Raw genomic sequence first — 15,075 nt, 5'->3', positions numbered from 1 at the left:
AAGCAGTTTTTCCCCCTTATTTTACAGATGAGGAAACAGGCTGAGAGTCATTAAGCAACTCATTCAAGTTCTGCCGAGGCCTGAATTCGTTTCAAAACTCCAGCAACCTCCAAAGCCCAGTTTCCCACTTCCTGCCATCTGTCTTGAACTCCAGACAATCTGAACGACTCTCCTTCCCAAAAGACACCTGGACTTGTCCTGACAAGTCTTTATTTAGGCTGTTTTTGATCCCTGAAATGCTTTTCTTCTTCCTCTCTCTTCACCCACTGCCACAATCTTCTTTATCCCTCTAAGCATAGTGTAAGCTCCTGAGGTCAGGGACCATGACAGCAACATCTTTGTGTCTCTCCTGCTCCCAGCACAGGGCCAGGTCTGCAGTAGGCTCTCTGTGATGGCACTGACCAGTTTACCTCCATGGAAGTGCTGTCCGTCTGGGTGTTACCTGATAGAAATACTTCCTGAACGATGGACCTTGGAGGGGCAGGGACAGAGCCTTCAACTCTGCTCAGTAGTCCTACCTATACTCATGGAAATTGGCTCTGGGCTGGGACTAATGCTGGACTCAGAAAATCCTTCAATTGTGCCAGCTTGTACATGCCTCAGGATCCTTGCACTGGCTGATCCCTCTATTTGCATTTGCATGTGGCTGCCTCATCATTTAGTGCTCCATTCACAAGTCAGTACCTACTTCAAAGGGGCTTTAAAAAATTTTTTTTATTTTTAAAATATATCTTATTGATTATACCATTAGTTGTTCTAATTCCCCCCTTCATTTCCCTCCACTCTGCACACCCCTCCCCCACCATTCCCCCCTTTAGTTCATGCCCACATGTCTCAAGTTCTTTAGATTCTATATCTCCCCTACTATTCTTGCCCTCCCCCTGTCTATTTTCTACCTACCGTCTATGCTACTTATTTTCTGTACCTTCTCCCCCCTTCTCTTCCTCCCACTCCCCTGTTACTAACCCTCTATGTGATCTTCATTTCTATGGTTCCGCTCCTGATGTAGCTGTGCTCTTAGTTTGCTTTTGTTTTAGGTGTGGTTGTTAATAACTGTGAGTTTGCTGTCCTTTCACTGTTCCTATTTTTATCTTCTTTTTCTTAGATAAGTCCCTTTAACATTTCATATAATAAGGGCTTGGTGATGATGAACTGCTTGAATTTGATCTTATCTGAGAAGCACTTTATCTGTCCTTCCATTCTAAATGAAAGCTTTGCTGGATAGAGCAATCTTGGTTGTAGGTCTTTGGATTTCATGACTTGGAATACTTTCTAGCTCCTTCTTGCAAAGGGTTTTTTTTTTTTTATATCCAACTCCTCCATTCTCTATATTCTTCTCATTGTCTCCATAGCAGTTATGATTATCTGAAATTCTTAGATATTTTATTTCCTCATTTACATTATTTCAGGGAGCTTGTGTTCTATTGAGGTGAGACACAATGAATAAATATATCATGTTAGGTGATGACACATGCTATTTGTGGGGAAAGAAAAGCAGACTAAGAATAAAGATATGGGGTATTTGAGCAGAGACCTGAAGGAAGTGAGGTAACAATCTGAATGGATATCTAGGTGAAGAGCCTTCCAGGTAGAAGAACTGGTGAGTGCAAAGGCCCCAGTGCCGGAGCACGCTTGCCCTGCTCATAGACGTCAAGGAGGTTATCGTGTGAGGGAAGTATGGGCAAGGGTAGTTAGATCGCTCAGCACTTTGGAGGCCTTGGTTAAGGACTTTGGTTTTTAATCTGAGTGAAATGGGAAGTCACTGTAGGTTTTGAGCAGAGAAGTAACATGATCTATTTTTTTTTAAAGGATCATTCTGGCTGCTGCTGGAGTATAGGGCATGGTGGGCAAGGATGGAAGCTCTCCCACTGGTGACCAGTCTGTCATGGTTTACTTGGGACTTTCCTGGTTTTAGCCTTGAAAGTCCTATGTCCTGGAAACCTCCTCAGTCCCAGGAAAACTAGGATGAATGGTCACCCTACAGGGAGAGTGATAATCCAAGTGAGAGATGGTGGTATTTAGAATGAGGTGATACGGATGGGAAAATAATTTGGAAGGCAAAGCCTAAAGGTTTTGCTAATGGAGTGAGTTTGGGTGTGAGAAAATGAAGGGAGCTGAGGATGACTTACAAGCTTTGCCTTGGACAACTGGAAGGACAGAGTTGCCATTTGCAGCGAGGAGAAAGGCTGGAGCAGGTCCTCTCCCCCCACCTCCTTCATTTATCCCAACCAGACGGGAGTAGGTTTTAGAGGGTGGATGATCAGGAGTTTGGCTTTGGACATGCTAGTCTGAGATTACTTAATAGACTGGCAAGTGGGGACCTCAGCTGGGCTGTTATGAGCCTGAAGTTCTGAGGAGTGGTCTGGGCTGGAGAGACGAAGTTATTGGTGTATATAGGTATATAAATGATATTTAAAGCTATAAGTCTGAATGAGGTCACTGAGGGAGTGAATGTTGATAAAGGGCTAAGGACTGAGCCTTAGGGAATACTAACATTTAGTGAACAGGGAAAAGAGGAGAAACCAGCCAAGGAGACTGCAAAGCAGGAGCCAGTGAGGTAGGAGAAGAGCTGAAGGAAGTGGAACCTGGAGAGAAATCTATGCTAGGTAGTGACCAAGCAGCACACTGGCAGAGGGGCCACAGAGGGAAGTAGTTAAATGGTGCCAAGAAGCTGAGCTAGGCCCAGAGGTAGTACAGGGAGGCTGATTTTGGTTTAATTAGGAAAAGGCTTTCTAACTGGGCAGTCCATTAACAGATCAAGGTGTCACAAGAAGTGTGAGCAAGTAAGTCCTGGACCAAAGCAAGTTCCAGGGATGAGTTGCTGGGTAGGGGAGATCTAGAGGGCTCAACATCTGATGGGTTTTGTTTTAGACTACCCTCAAAGTCCTCTCAAACTGGAGATGATGGGATTCTGGGAAGCCAACTGAAACAACTGTTTGTCAAGGTTGAGCTGAACCTTGAAGGTAAGCAGGTGTTCAGTGGGGGCAAGAGTGGGGAGAGGCACTTATGGGTGGAGGCAGTATGAGTGAAACTCCAGATATGTGAATAAGCAGGCTGGGTTAAGGAGTATGGCCTGATCAGAAGGGAAAGGTATGTGAAGGATGGGGAGGAAGGTGATGCTGGAAAGGATGTAGGGCCAGAAAGTGGGGAGCTCCCACAGGACCTGGTGCCCAGTAAATGACACTTATTGAGGGAAGGTAATGAAACAAAGATGAGATTATATGAGCCAAGAAAGGAGACATAAATTGCTTAGTTCCCTTGAGCAGGTTTTCTCCTGACAACCAGGTCACAGACACCTTGAAGGCAGGGCTGCCCAAAGCTGTGTGTGCTCCCTGCCCCACTTCCCAGTGGGAACAGGTCTCCATCAACGGTTTCTGAAAGCCCAGGAGCATGCCTAAGGCCTTGAGGGACCTGGGTCCTTTCCTGGGGCTGCTCTCTGGATTCACCATAAGGAGAAGGGGACAGACAATTTAGTGGCTGGGTCAGTCCCTGATAGAAGCAGTGGACATGTGTTATGACACCATTAGATGGAGTTGCTATCATTAACCCAAAACTTCACAAGCACTGCCCTCAGAATGCTCAATGCTCAGAACCCAGTGACCTCATCTTTAGGAAAACAATGGGGTCTGGGCTTTCCAAGGACTCCTAGTGACTGGACAGATGGGTAGGTGAGCTCCTTCTCTCCAGAGCCATCAGGTCTGGAAGGTACCAAAGATCTACCTTATGGATTCCCAACCGAAGGACCTGAGCCTCCCTGGTGGTAAATGACCCTCCTCTAATTACCTACCCTTGCTTTGTGCCCTTAGCTTGGGAAGACACTCAGGGAAAACCTTTCACATGGATGGGGTAATGGCTGCCCACATGGAGGAGTGCTAGGCAGTTAGGATATGGTTTCTTCTAGAAAACTAAGGATTCCTTGAGGGCAGAGGGGTACTATGAATACCCTAGAACATCACAACTGAATGAGGAATGGGTGGAATGGGATGGGACACTGGTGTCCCTGTGAACTGTTAAACTTTTACTTTCTTCATGAGCCTCGCCTTTAGTGAGGTTTCTCAATCTAGTGGATTAGATGGATCCAGGGTTGGGAACCAGAAGCTTGATTTAGCCAGGGCAGGTCATGCCCCTTCTCCGACCTAGCTTTCCATACCTTAGAAGGCTAAGACAGCCTCTGAAGTTCTCTGAAAATCTAGCTTTGACTTAGAGAAAGATGAAGTCAATGAGGAGGGAGGGAAGAAATGAAGATAGTGGTTAAGTAGATCTAATGACAGATGAATATGTTAGAAAAGAGGAATGAGAAAGAGCTTAGGCCCCAAGTTGGAGCTATCAGCCAGCTTGCCTCTTTTTCTTTCTTATTGCCTTAGTGTGGGTCTCGCTGTACTTTGGATTCCTGGGGCTGTGTTCAGTGATTACTGGTGGCTGCATTCTCTTTCTGCACCGGAGGAAGAACTTGCGGCGGGAAGAACGTGCCCAGGAGTGGGTGGAGGTGATGAGAGCCACTGCATTCACCTACAGCCCACTGTTGTACTGGATTAACAAGCGAAGGCACTATGGCATGAATGCAGCTATCAACATGGGCCCTTCCCCTACAGTCACTAAGACGGAGACTGAGGTCCCGAATTCAGATCCTCGGTGGGAGCTGGACAGCCCTGAGAGCAGGAGCTGTACTGCTCAACAGAGCAGCCCCCAGGTGGAGGCTTCTGTCCCCCTGCAACCTGCATTGCAGCTGCTCCCACAGCTGCCCCTACCTGCCCCCATGCCTCGGCCCCAGGCCAGCTCCCCCCTTTCCATCTTTCAGGAGGCACCCTTTGCCCTCTCCCTGTGTGACCTACCTCCAATGCGGAACCACTCAGTCTCTTACCCTTTGGCCACCTGTCCCGAAAGGAACATCAACTTCCATTCCCTCCCTACACTGGCCCATGGGGACCACTGCTTCAATGTCAAGACTTTAGCTTCAGAATTGTAGCCTCTTTTCACTGAGAGTGGAAGCTGGAGGTATTAGGGCAGAGCTAACCTTGGAGGCAGTACATAGGCTAGGGCCCATCTGAATGTCACATAATAAAAGACTTTAAAAAGTCCCAGGCTTCCTTGTGTCACATTTATTGTTAGGAGGGCAAAGTTCTTCCCTTGTCTCATAGGGACGATTTGTGAACCAATCTGAAGGTAACTGAGTTATCACCAACACGAGTGGGAAGTGGAGGATGGGCTGTGGAAAGACACACTGAACCAGTACTTTTGATGGGCTCAACAGTCCTCTACCCAGTATTTATTTAAGACCAAAAATGTGGGCCAGACCGACCCTGGGATAGGTACCCAAAGGCACTGATGTTCTATGGGGCATTAAACACAGCTGCCACAAGAGTGAGAGTTGTGCAGGGTGGGTGAGATATGGTGGTCACATCGCAGTGACCATGATCAGTCACTGAGATCCATGAGCCATATGGCACCCCTGGCTCAATGACATTGTTAACATGTATGTATATTGAGTTGTGGTTGTCTTTACATTATTTCTAATATAAGAACACTACCAATGATTCTCCTCTTACATATGAAGGATAGTTCCCAAGGGCATTCGCCATGTTATGCTACAGAGCAAGGTATCAAATATACATCTGCCTGGCTTCAAATTTCTTGATCTTCCAACCATACACCCTGGTTTCCCTTCCTGAATGAAGTATCTGGTTAGAGAACACTTGGCAAGTGATTTCTATGTGTGTGTGAGGTATAATTAACTTGGTCCATGGATTGGCTTGGGGAAAGGGCTGGTTAGTGAGGGCTCCAAAATTATACACAGAAATGTATGCAGTTAAAAATAATCTTTCTCAAAGGCATTTATGGTTCCTCCAAAAAGCAAGATACACTATATGAGAAAATTAATTTTTTTAGAGACTTCATGTATTCATTTCTAGAGATGGGGAAGGGAGGGAGAAAGTGGGGAGTGAAACATCAGTGTGTGGTTGCCTCTTGTGCACCCCTACTGGGGACATGGCCTGCAACCCAGGCATGTGCTCCTACTGGGAATCAAACTGGCAATGCTTTGGTTTGCAGGCCTGCACTCAATCCACTGAGCCAAACCAGCCAGGGCAGAAGATTAATTTTTGTATCTTCTGGAAACTATCCTACAAAGAGAAACAAAGATAATACTGGCAGTTTGGTCCAAGACTAAAGGTAAGAAAGGTCAGTTTTGTCCCAGGATATAATTTTTTTCCTTTCACTTTGGAAACAATTATCTTACCATATTTGGTAAGATGCTCAAATGAGCTAAGTTTTATGTAGTTTTCCCTGAGAGTGACCCCTCAGAATCTGTGTGTATAATCTCAGAATTTAGCAGTTATGTAGAGCTTATTTTTCTCTTATTTTCCTGTGTGAAAAAGCTCCAGCTCCTCTATGATGACTCTCTTTTTTGTAAATTATTTTATTTTTTTGGCTTTAATTATATTTTGTTACGCTATTACAGTTGTCCCAATTTTCCCCTTTGCCCCCACTCCACATAGCACATACCTTTCCCTTGAGCAATCACCACACCATTGTTCATGTTCCTGGGCCATGAGTATAAGTTCTTTGGCTACTCCACTTCCTATACTGTACTTTACATCTATTCTGTAACTACCTATTTGTACTTCTTAATCCCCTCATCCTTCACCCATTGCCCTACATTGGCAGCCATCAAAACATTCTCTGTATCCATGATTCTCTCTGTTCTTCTTGTTTGCTTAGTTTCTATTTTGGATTCAATTGAAGACAGATTTGTATTTTTTTCTATTTTATTGTTCATAGTTTTGCTCTTCTTTTTCTAAATAAGTCCTTTAACATTTCGTATAACAACAGTTTGGTGATGATGAACTCCTTTAGTTTTTTCTTGTCTGGGAAGCTCTTTAACTGTCCTCCAATTCTAAATGATATCTTTGCTGGATAGAGCAATCTTGGCTGTAGGTTCCTGCTTTTCATGACTTGGAATATGTCTTGCTGATCCCTTCTAGTTTGCAAAGTTTCTTTTGGGAAATCCACTGACAGTCTTATGGGAACTCCCCTGTAGATAACTAACTGCTTTTCACTTGCTGCTTTTAAGACTCTCTCTTTATCTTTAACCTTTGGCATTTCAATTATGATGCATCTTGGAGTGGGCCTCTTTGCACTCATCTTGTTTGGGACTCTCTGTGCTTCCTGGACTTACGTGTCTATTTACTTCACCAAGTTAGGGAAGTTTTATTTTTTTCAAATAGATTTCCAATTTCTTGCTATTGCCCTTCTCTTTCTAGCACCCCCATGATGCAAATGTTGGACCTCTTCAAGTTGTCTCAGAGGCTGCTTACATGAGCCTCTTTTTTTGAATTCTTTTTTTTTCTTGTCCTAACTGGTTGTTTTTTGCTTCCTTATGTTCCAAATCATTATTTTCTTTATGATTCTTGGCTTCATCCACTCTACTGTTGTTTCCTGTAAATTATTCTTTATTCCAATTAGTGTGTCCTCCATTTCTGTATGGACCTTTTTAGTGCTGTTGAGGTACTCACTAAGTTCCTTGAGTATTCTTATAACCAGTGCTTTGAACTCCAAATCTGATAGATTACTTATCTCCATCTTGTTTAGCTCCTTTTCTGGAGTTTTGATCTGTTCTTTTATTTGAGCCATGTTTCTTTGTCTCCTCATTTTGGCAGCCTTCCTGTGTTTGTTTCTATGTATTAGGTAGAGTTCTTAGACTCCCTGTGTTGGTAGCATGGCCTAATGTAGTAGGTATCCTGTAGGGACCAGTGGCACAGCCTCCCCTATCACCCAAGGTGGGTATTCAAGGTGAACCCTTCATGTGGGCTGAGTTCACCCCCCCCTTGCAGTTGAGACTTGATTGCTGTTGGCAGGTCAATAGGAGGGATTTACCCAGGCTGGCCACCTGCAGGGACTGGCTGTGAGCACTAACCACCAACCTCTGCCCTCTATGGAGGATCAGCTGTGCAGGGGCTGGATGGTGGTGCTCTGGCATGGTCTGTAGCTGTCCACTGGGTGCCCAGCACTGGGATTTCCCAGGAGGTGCATGACAATGTTGGTGCCCACCTGTTTTGCCTGGGGCCACCTTGCCTGAGCTATAAAGCAATCTGAGATGCCTACTATTTGTGCTGGGTTTGGAGATTCCCAGGCAACGCCAAGCTGTGAATCTAGGCTGGTTGCTGCTGGTGCCAGGCCTGGGGCCACTTAGCAAGAGGTATGGGGCCTGGGGGTCTCACTGAGGCCAGCTGTTGTTTGTTTGAGATTTAGAAAGTTGTGAAACATGAGCCAAGATCAGCCATTGAAATGGAAAAGTCACCATCAATAGCTTGGGTGGTCCCATAAATTGGGTAGGACAGTCTCAGGTGGTCTCCAGGGTGGGACAAATAGTGTTAGCCAGGTTGATGGAGTCTCAGATATGGCTCCTGTCTGCCAGCTCTGAGTCTCAGATATGGCACCAGCTTGCAAGCTCTGTGAGAGGAGCATCCAGAAAAGGGACAATGGCTTCTGTCCACCTTTCTGTCTAGAAGAAAGCTGTCCCCTGCTCTTGCCTTGATGCCAGACAATTCAGTTCTTCCCTATATGCCACTGGTGCCTTTCAAGCTGCTACCGCGTGCTGGAGCTCAGGCAGTGTCTGGGTAAGTCTGTGCATGGGTTCTTTAATAGGAACTGCTTGGGACTCTAGAAGTTTCTTCCATCAACTCAATCCCCACTGTTTTTTGCAGCCAGGAGTTACAGGGACTTACCTTCCTGGCACTGGAACCCTGGGCTGAGGGACCTGGGGTGGGGCTGGGACTCCTCACTCCCAATATATCCCTCCTGAGTATTTATCTGCCACCCGTGGATGTGGGACCAGCCCATTCCACATCCCTGCCCATCAGTCTGGAGGGATGTGGTTTCTTTAATTCTGTAGTTGTCAGACTTCCATTCAACTCAATATTTGAAAGTTTTGAGTGATGGTTTTCTATAGTTCTGTTGTATTTTTGATATGGTTGTGCAAGGAAGTGAGTTGTATTTATGTATGCTGTTAATTTGACTGGAAGTCCACTCTCTTGCAATGAATTTTAAGGCTGTTCTTTTTAAAGACAGTGGAATATTTTGTATAAACATGCTTACACTGAATTTCAACATATGAAACAGCCCTAAGTAAAACTTCTCTGGTTGACACAGGTGCAGGGGCTCACTTATCCTTCTCCCTGCCAGACCCCAGCCTACAGATGCCAGCTTCAGGCCAAATTCTGCGCTCATCAGGTAGATTCTTCCACTTAACATTGTGCCCGCAATCTGTCTTTGTTTTCAAGAGGAGGGAAGAACCAATAAAAATGGGGATCACAGTACACATGTTCACTCAACAGCTGCTACCACCCACACTGACTAGTACAGTGAGGGCATCATCGTTCAAACATGTGCATTCCAGTCCACTCTCCTTGGCTGCCAGGTTACATGGATGTTGCACAAACTATTCTTGTTATATTAACAATGGCTGGACCTTCCCCAGATTTTATATTTATTTATTTATATTTATTTATTTATATTTTCCTTAGTAATCAGGGGCAAGGGGCCCTTTAGTCATAGACACAGTAGGAGAGAAAGAAAATCTTTTATTCAGATAAATTAAAGTGGCTGTATTACTAATATGGAATAAGCAAAGTTCAAATCAAGTCATGGAAATCTTGAATTCACTCCCCCAACAGAACCAAACTACTTATACATTACCAAAATAGCTCCACTAACGTCAAGTAGATCAACATTTGTTAATGTGAGAAAACAACAAGGTAGGTTAGGTTCATATAGCAAACAATACACGCTCTATAAAGTCTTAGGAATACCCAAATGTATTCTGGTTTGTATATGAGAGAAGAGACTGCATCTAGCTGGTGTTGTTGGTAAGCAAGCCAATGAGGTGTGCAGCAAACAAAAGCTGTCACTAGAAATAACTCAACGGCTGGCCATTATGAGTAGGAGCCCATCACAGTCAAAATCTTCAGCTGTGACCGTAAGCACCAGGGGTGCTGAGAGTGCTCTGTCCAGCAACGTGAAGTGAGGAGCTGAAATGGGAGGGAAAGCAGCTAGGAGGTGAAGAGTGTCCCTTCTTCAGCTTTGCCGCTTCAGACACTCCTAGGGGCCCTTAAGACAACACTACAGTCACCGCTAAGCTGGGGTTCTCTTCTTTTGGTTTTCTTCCTACAAAACCGTTTGCCTCTCTGATTTATAAAGAGGCCCTTTAAGTAAACATTACACCAGAGAGTATGAGACAAAAGAAAAAAAGGACCAAGAAGCAGTGCTTTGAGTACACGAGGAAAGCAGCAGTGGGAGCTGCCAGTGTGAAAAGGTCAAAGTACTGGAAACCAAAACCAATACCAAATTCACCACTACTATTCAACCTTCCTCTCAGAGTTGAGTTCTGGCAGGTGAGCCTTGATTATAGCTAAACACAAGTCACAGACTGGGTAAGTTAAGACAGTTGATAAATAAAAATCCCAAATTAACACTGAATAATAGGTTTCTGAGGCTCTTCCTAAGCCAATGAATCTGCTCATCTTCGAACGAAGGGGTTCAAGATGTCCTAGGTCTGCCGGGGAGACAGGGCACTCTCCCAGGCAGTGTGACAAGAGTATTCACAAGTCTGAGAGCGTAGCAGGAACACCTCTGCCAAATTGGGTAGGGGGAGAGAATGGTACTATATACCTGGCTCAGGGGTGATGCTAGCCAGACAAGCTTGAGGTCAGAACAGATAATGACTCCTCCATGGACAGCTATTTGATGCAAAAGAAAAGTACATACAACAAAGAGTTAAGGTGTCTTCAAAGTATCTGCCTATGAATAAGAATTTGAAACTAAAAAGGACAAGCTACATTACCCTCAAGTATATTTCATATAAATCAGTTCACAAAAAAATACTTTCCAGGTGCAGACATACTATTTATGGTGTAGTATATACAAATATAGCAGAATAATTCAATTTATTGCTAGAATGCTATTTGGTTGTTATAAAATACATCAGGATATATATATTAAAAGGGGGGGCATGGAAGGCAGCCGGAAGAGTAATCTTCAAGTTACCTAAAGTGCCAGGCAAATTTTTGAAAAACTTTTTTACTTACTGATTTGAAAAAGAAAGGGGAGAGGAGAGAGAGGGAGGAAGTAGGGGGAGGAGAAAAGAGAGAGAGAGAACGAGCTGTTTGTTTTTCCACTTATTTATGCATTCATTGGTTGATTCTCGTATGTGCCCAGACCAGGATCATACCCACAACACTGGCATATAGGGACGATGCTCTAAACAACTGAGCTATCTGGCCAGGGTGTGCTAGGCTATTTTTATACTATATTTTGACCTTTTCAAGAAAGTGAAATAGCTTGGATGAGTAAGGAAAACAAACTTTTTTAAAGAGAGAAGCACAAGCTGTATGAGGTAAGCAGATACATTCATGGGAAAAGACTATCTTGCTTTAACTAAATTTTAGTATTTCTAGAAAAAAGTCAAGATTAGCCTACACCAAGCTGAATATCATATAAAGAAAAAATAAAACAGCCCTTAAATAGTTAAGGATGCCTGGCTGCATCCATGGCTAACTGGGCAACTAGGACAAAGTGAAAATGGAAATCAGCTTCACTGAAGAAACTGGTGCCATGAAAGCTTCTCTGGTTTCTCCCTGACTTGGCTTACAGCACAGTTAAGTTTTGCAGTTTTTTCCTTCTGTTTTGTCCAAAGGCTCCTGAGAACAATGCACCACACACACAGGTGACATGGAGATACACTCCCTTCCAGTCCAGGGTCTTTTAGTACCAGGCCTACAGAAGCCTTTACAGGGGAAAGTATTGCACTTGCTTGTATTCAGATATGAAAACTCTTGCTACCATCATGTGAAGCCCAATGCTCCAGGCCTGTTTGCTATTTCTTTCTGGCATTCTCTGGACATAAAGCTTCTACTTCTGACCTGATAATTATGAAGAAACCTAATAGGGTCACAACCTTTTTGGCCTTAGCCCCCATAGGAACAAGTTAGGTTCTTGATTAGCCCCCAGGTAAAATCTCAGGGAGTTTCCTGGGTCAGAATTAGAGGCATATCTCTCCTCTAAAACTCCTGGGCAGTCAGGCTGACAGTGGCCAAAGGACTGCAGCCCCACCATTGAGAATGGTTATAGTGTCAGAAGTGGAAGTCAGCTATAGCTTAAAGACTTGAGTGTGTGTGTGTGTATGTGTGTGTGTGTTGGCGGGGATTGGAGTTTGCAGGTGGGGGAAGATACTCTAGCTCACGCAGGGAGGAAATGTAGCTTGCCACTGGATAACTTTTATGCTCATAAACCCCAAAATAGGATTGAAAATGAGAAAACCCCCCAACAAAACTTCTCTGGTTTACAGGTTGGGATTAGCTAAGGGGACAGAAACAAAAAGCCAGATCTTACTTTCCTGAGCCTGGAGTCTACACTGCTCCCACAGTACCCATTCGCTAAATATACTCCTCCCACCACCAGACCAAATCCCATGGCAGCACCTAAAGGAGATGCTTGGAGGAGGAAGACATGGACCTGGTTTTAGCTGCTACCAGATCAGATTAGCAATTTTTACTAACAAGTCATTTTGTTCACATCTTGTTTCAAACCATTCCTCTTACTTCTCATAAAATATGCAGAATCCTTTCTTTCATTTTAAATATTTACAAACAGAAAAGTCTTTTAAAGAAAAGACATTTTCTGAGCCTGTCCTGTATAAAGTGCAGCTAATTTAAGGCAAATTTATGTGAAATATAAAAGGTGGCTTATTCTCACTATATACACATTTTCCAGTTCTAAAAGATAGGGTCTCCTTCCCTTACAAAAAAAAAGGAAAGAGAAAGAAAGAGGGCTTGACTTTTATTCTGGCAATATTAGAATTAAGATCTTACTGGTTTCAGGAAATCATAGATTTCTAATATCATAAGTAAAATGATCTTTTTTAAAAAAATAACATTTATATAGCTTTCCCCAACAAGTTAAAAGGTGGCAATGAGTCTCCTACAGCAGTTTGGAGGACTGGAGGACTGGAGGACTGGCAGGTAAATAGAAGGGTTGTGAGTAGATATTAGGTAGCCCAGGGTGTACATCCATTTCTAAATATGCCCCGAGAGGCTAGACACCTAAAGCTGCTCTTAGCTCTAGGAACGAGTATCTTCCATCTCCATCAGCATCAAACTCTCTCAAACTCTCTGGTGCTGGCATAGCAGAACCCAAGCAGTTCCAAATTTCCTGGTAGGTCAGCTTCCCATCCATGTTCCGGCCAGTCTTGTGGAAAAAATCCTGAAGATCTGTTTAAAAAAATGCAAAAAGTGTTTATGTCTATACATACAGCTAATTTTAGTTAACAGCTTAAAAAGTAGCCTCAACCGAATTTAAAGCTCTAAAAAGAAAGCTACTTTCTATACTCTGATTCTAAAAGGTAAAGTTTAGGATATCACTAAATCAAAAAGATGAATTCTTGTCCTTTAAGAATGAGAGTAATACTGTATGGCACTATACTCCCAAAATAGAAGCAGTGATAGGTAATTACAGGAGGGTAAGTAGACTGGCTTTCCCTACATCCAGGGATCCCTTTTAGATTTTTTCAGATTTTATTTTCAGGCTGAAGGGGTGAAAAGGACTGCAGAAGCTTAAAAAGCTAACTGATAGGAGTTGAGCTTGTAAAACAGATTGGCATACTGTCAGTTAAACAGAGTTATCATATGACCCAGCAATTACATTTCTATACTCAGGAGAAATGAAAACATGTCTACATAAAAACTTCATACAAATGTTCATAGCTGCATTATTTATAATAGCCAAAAAGTAGACAACCCTGTCTATCAATTGATGAATAGATACACAAAATGTATCCATGCAATGAAATATTATTCAGCCATAAAAAAGAATAAAATTCTGTTACATTCTATTGCATGGATGGACTTTGACATTATGCTAATGAAAGGAACATACTGAAAGAAAGAAGCATATATAAGGTCATATGTTGTATGATTCCATTTATATGAAACACACATAATAGGCAATTCCCAAGAGACAGTGGTTGAGACATGAGAGGTTGCCAGGGGCTGGGGGAAGGGGAATAGGGAATGACTAATGGGTTCAGGGTTTCTTTCTGAGATAACATGTTCTAGAATTAGTATAAATAATAATACAAGAATTTGCATCCTCACAACTTAAACCCTACTTTCCCCTGCCCTATACATCCCTTCAAAGCTGTGTCTACTGTACATGCTGTATCTAGGGTTGGTGCTTGTGCTCCCTTGTGCTCTTTCTCTGTTCCGCATTAGAGAGGTAAAGCAATGCTACCAGTTGATCTGCATCTTCTTTTTTATTTCTAAGGTGTTACTTGAGCCAACAAGCTTGCAGAATTTCTGTCAAACGTTTCTTCTGGTATTCTCTCAAGGACCCCATAATGAACACTCAGGAGGGCTGATTATTTACATAACATTTACGAAGGACTTGATTGTGTCCTTACTGAATGACTTAGCAGCTTTGGTCTCTAATACCAGAAGACAGTCAATGAAGCTTACGTTTCTTTAAAAATCTTCCTAAATTCCTTTCCTTTCTTCATTTATTCAACTTCACATTTAGATTCAATAGGCCTCCTGCTGTTTGGTTCTTAGGAAGAACAGGAAGTTGGTCTGAAGTTGGGGTGGGGGGTGGGGGTGGGCTGTGGGGACAGTTGCAGCGCAAGGTCTAGTCCATCATGGAATTTTGTAGACAAGCTTCTGAATACGGCCCTACTTTCACTCTTAAGACAGCCTGGCAAAGCAGCCAAATAAGTCTAAAAGGCTCCTTGAAGGCCAGAAAAAAGCAGGTGGGATGCTTGTTCTCAACATCAGCCACCAGGAATTTTATTGTGTGTGTACAGAAAGCACATGTTTATAACGTGTGCTGTGCACTTGGTAGAGAGATACTACAGTATATGTTACGAGTACAAACTTTGGTGTCAGGCTGCCTTGGTATGAATTTTGCCTCAACTAATTATTTGCTGTGTGGACTTAGGTAGTTTCCCTATCAGTAAAACGGGTATCATACCCAAATATTTATGTTCCCAGGATTAATAAGGATTAGACAATATAATACATATCAAATCTTGGT

General features: G+C 43.2%; 2 protein-coding genes across 5 annotated transcripts in view; one reads left to right on the top strand and one right to left on the bottom strand.

Annotated features, from left to right (window-relative positions):
- Positions 1-3,723: 3,723 nt before the first annotated feature.
- TEX38 (testis expressed 38) lies at positions 3,724-4,966 on the top strand. The gene is made up of 2 exons (XM_037039531.1): positions 3,724-3,760; positions 4,365-4,966. The coding sequence occupies exons 1-2, from the start codon at positions 3,724-3,726 to the stop codon at positions 4,964-4,966; spliced, it is 639 nt and encodes a 212-aa protein (XP_036895426.1).
- A 6,485-nt stretch (positions 4,967-11,451) lies between these two features.
- EFCAB14 (EF-hand calcium binding domain 14) overlaps positions 11,452-15,075 on the bottom strand; it is a 36,008-nt gene continuing 32,384 nt past the window's right edge. For all 4 annotated transcript variants that reach the window (XM_037039541.1, XM_037039543.1, XM_037039544.1 and 1 more), the window contains one exon: positions 11,452-13,262. In XM_037039541.1, the coding sequence (XP_036895436.1) occupies positions 13,087-13,262 (176 nt within the window). In that variant the 3' untranslated portion in view covers positions 11,452-13,086. The remainder of the gene's footprint in view (positions 13,263-15,075) is intronic.

The sequence above is a fragment of the Sturnira hondurensis genome, unplaced genomic scaffold (genome assembly GCF_014824575.4).
Source record: "Sturnira hondurensis isolate 20B ecotype Veracruz unplaced genomic scaffold, ASM1482457v3 Scaffold0025376, whole genome shotgun sequence".
NCBI lineage: Eukaryota > Metazoa > Chordata > Mammalia > Chiroptera > Phyllostomidae > Sturnira > Sturnira hondurensis.
This window is presented reverse-complemented; position numbering and strand designations above follow the sequence as displayed.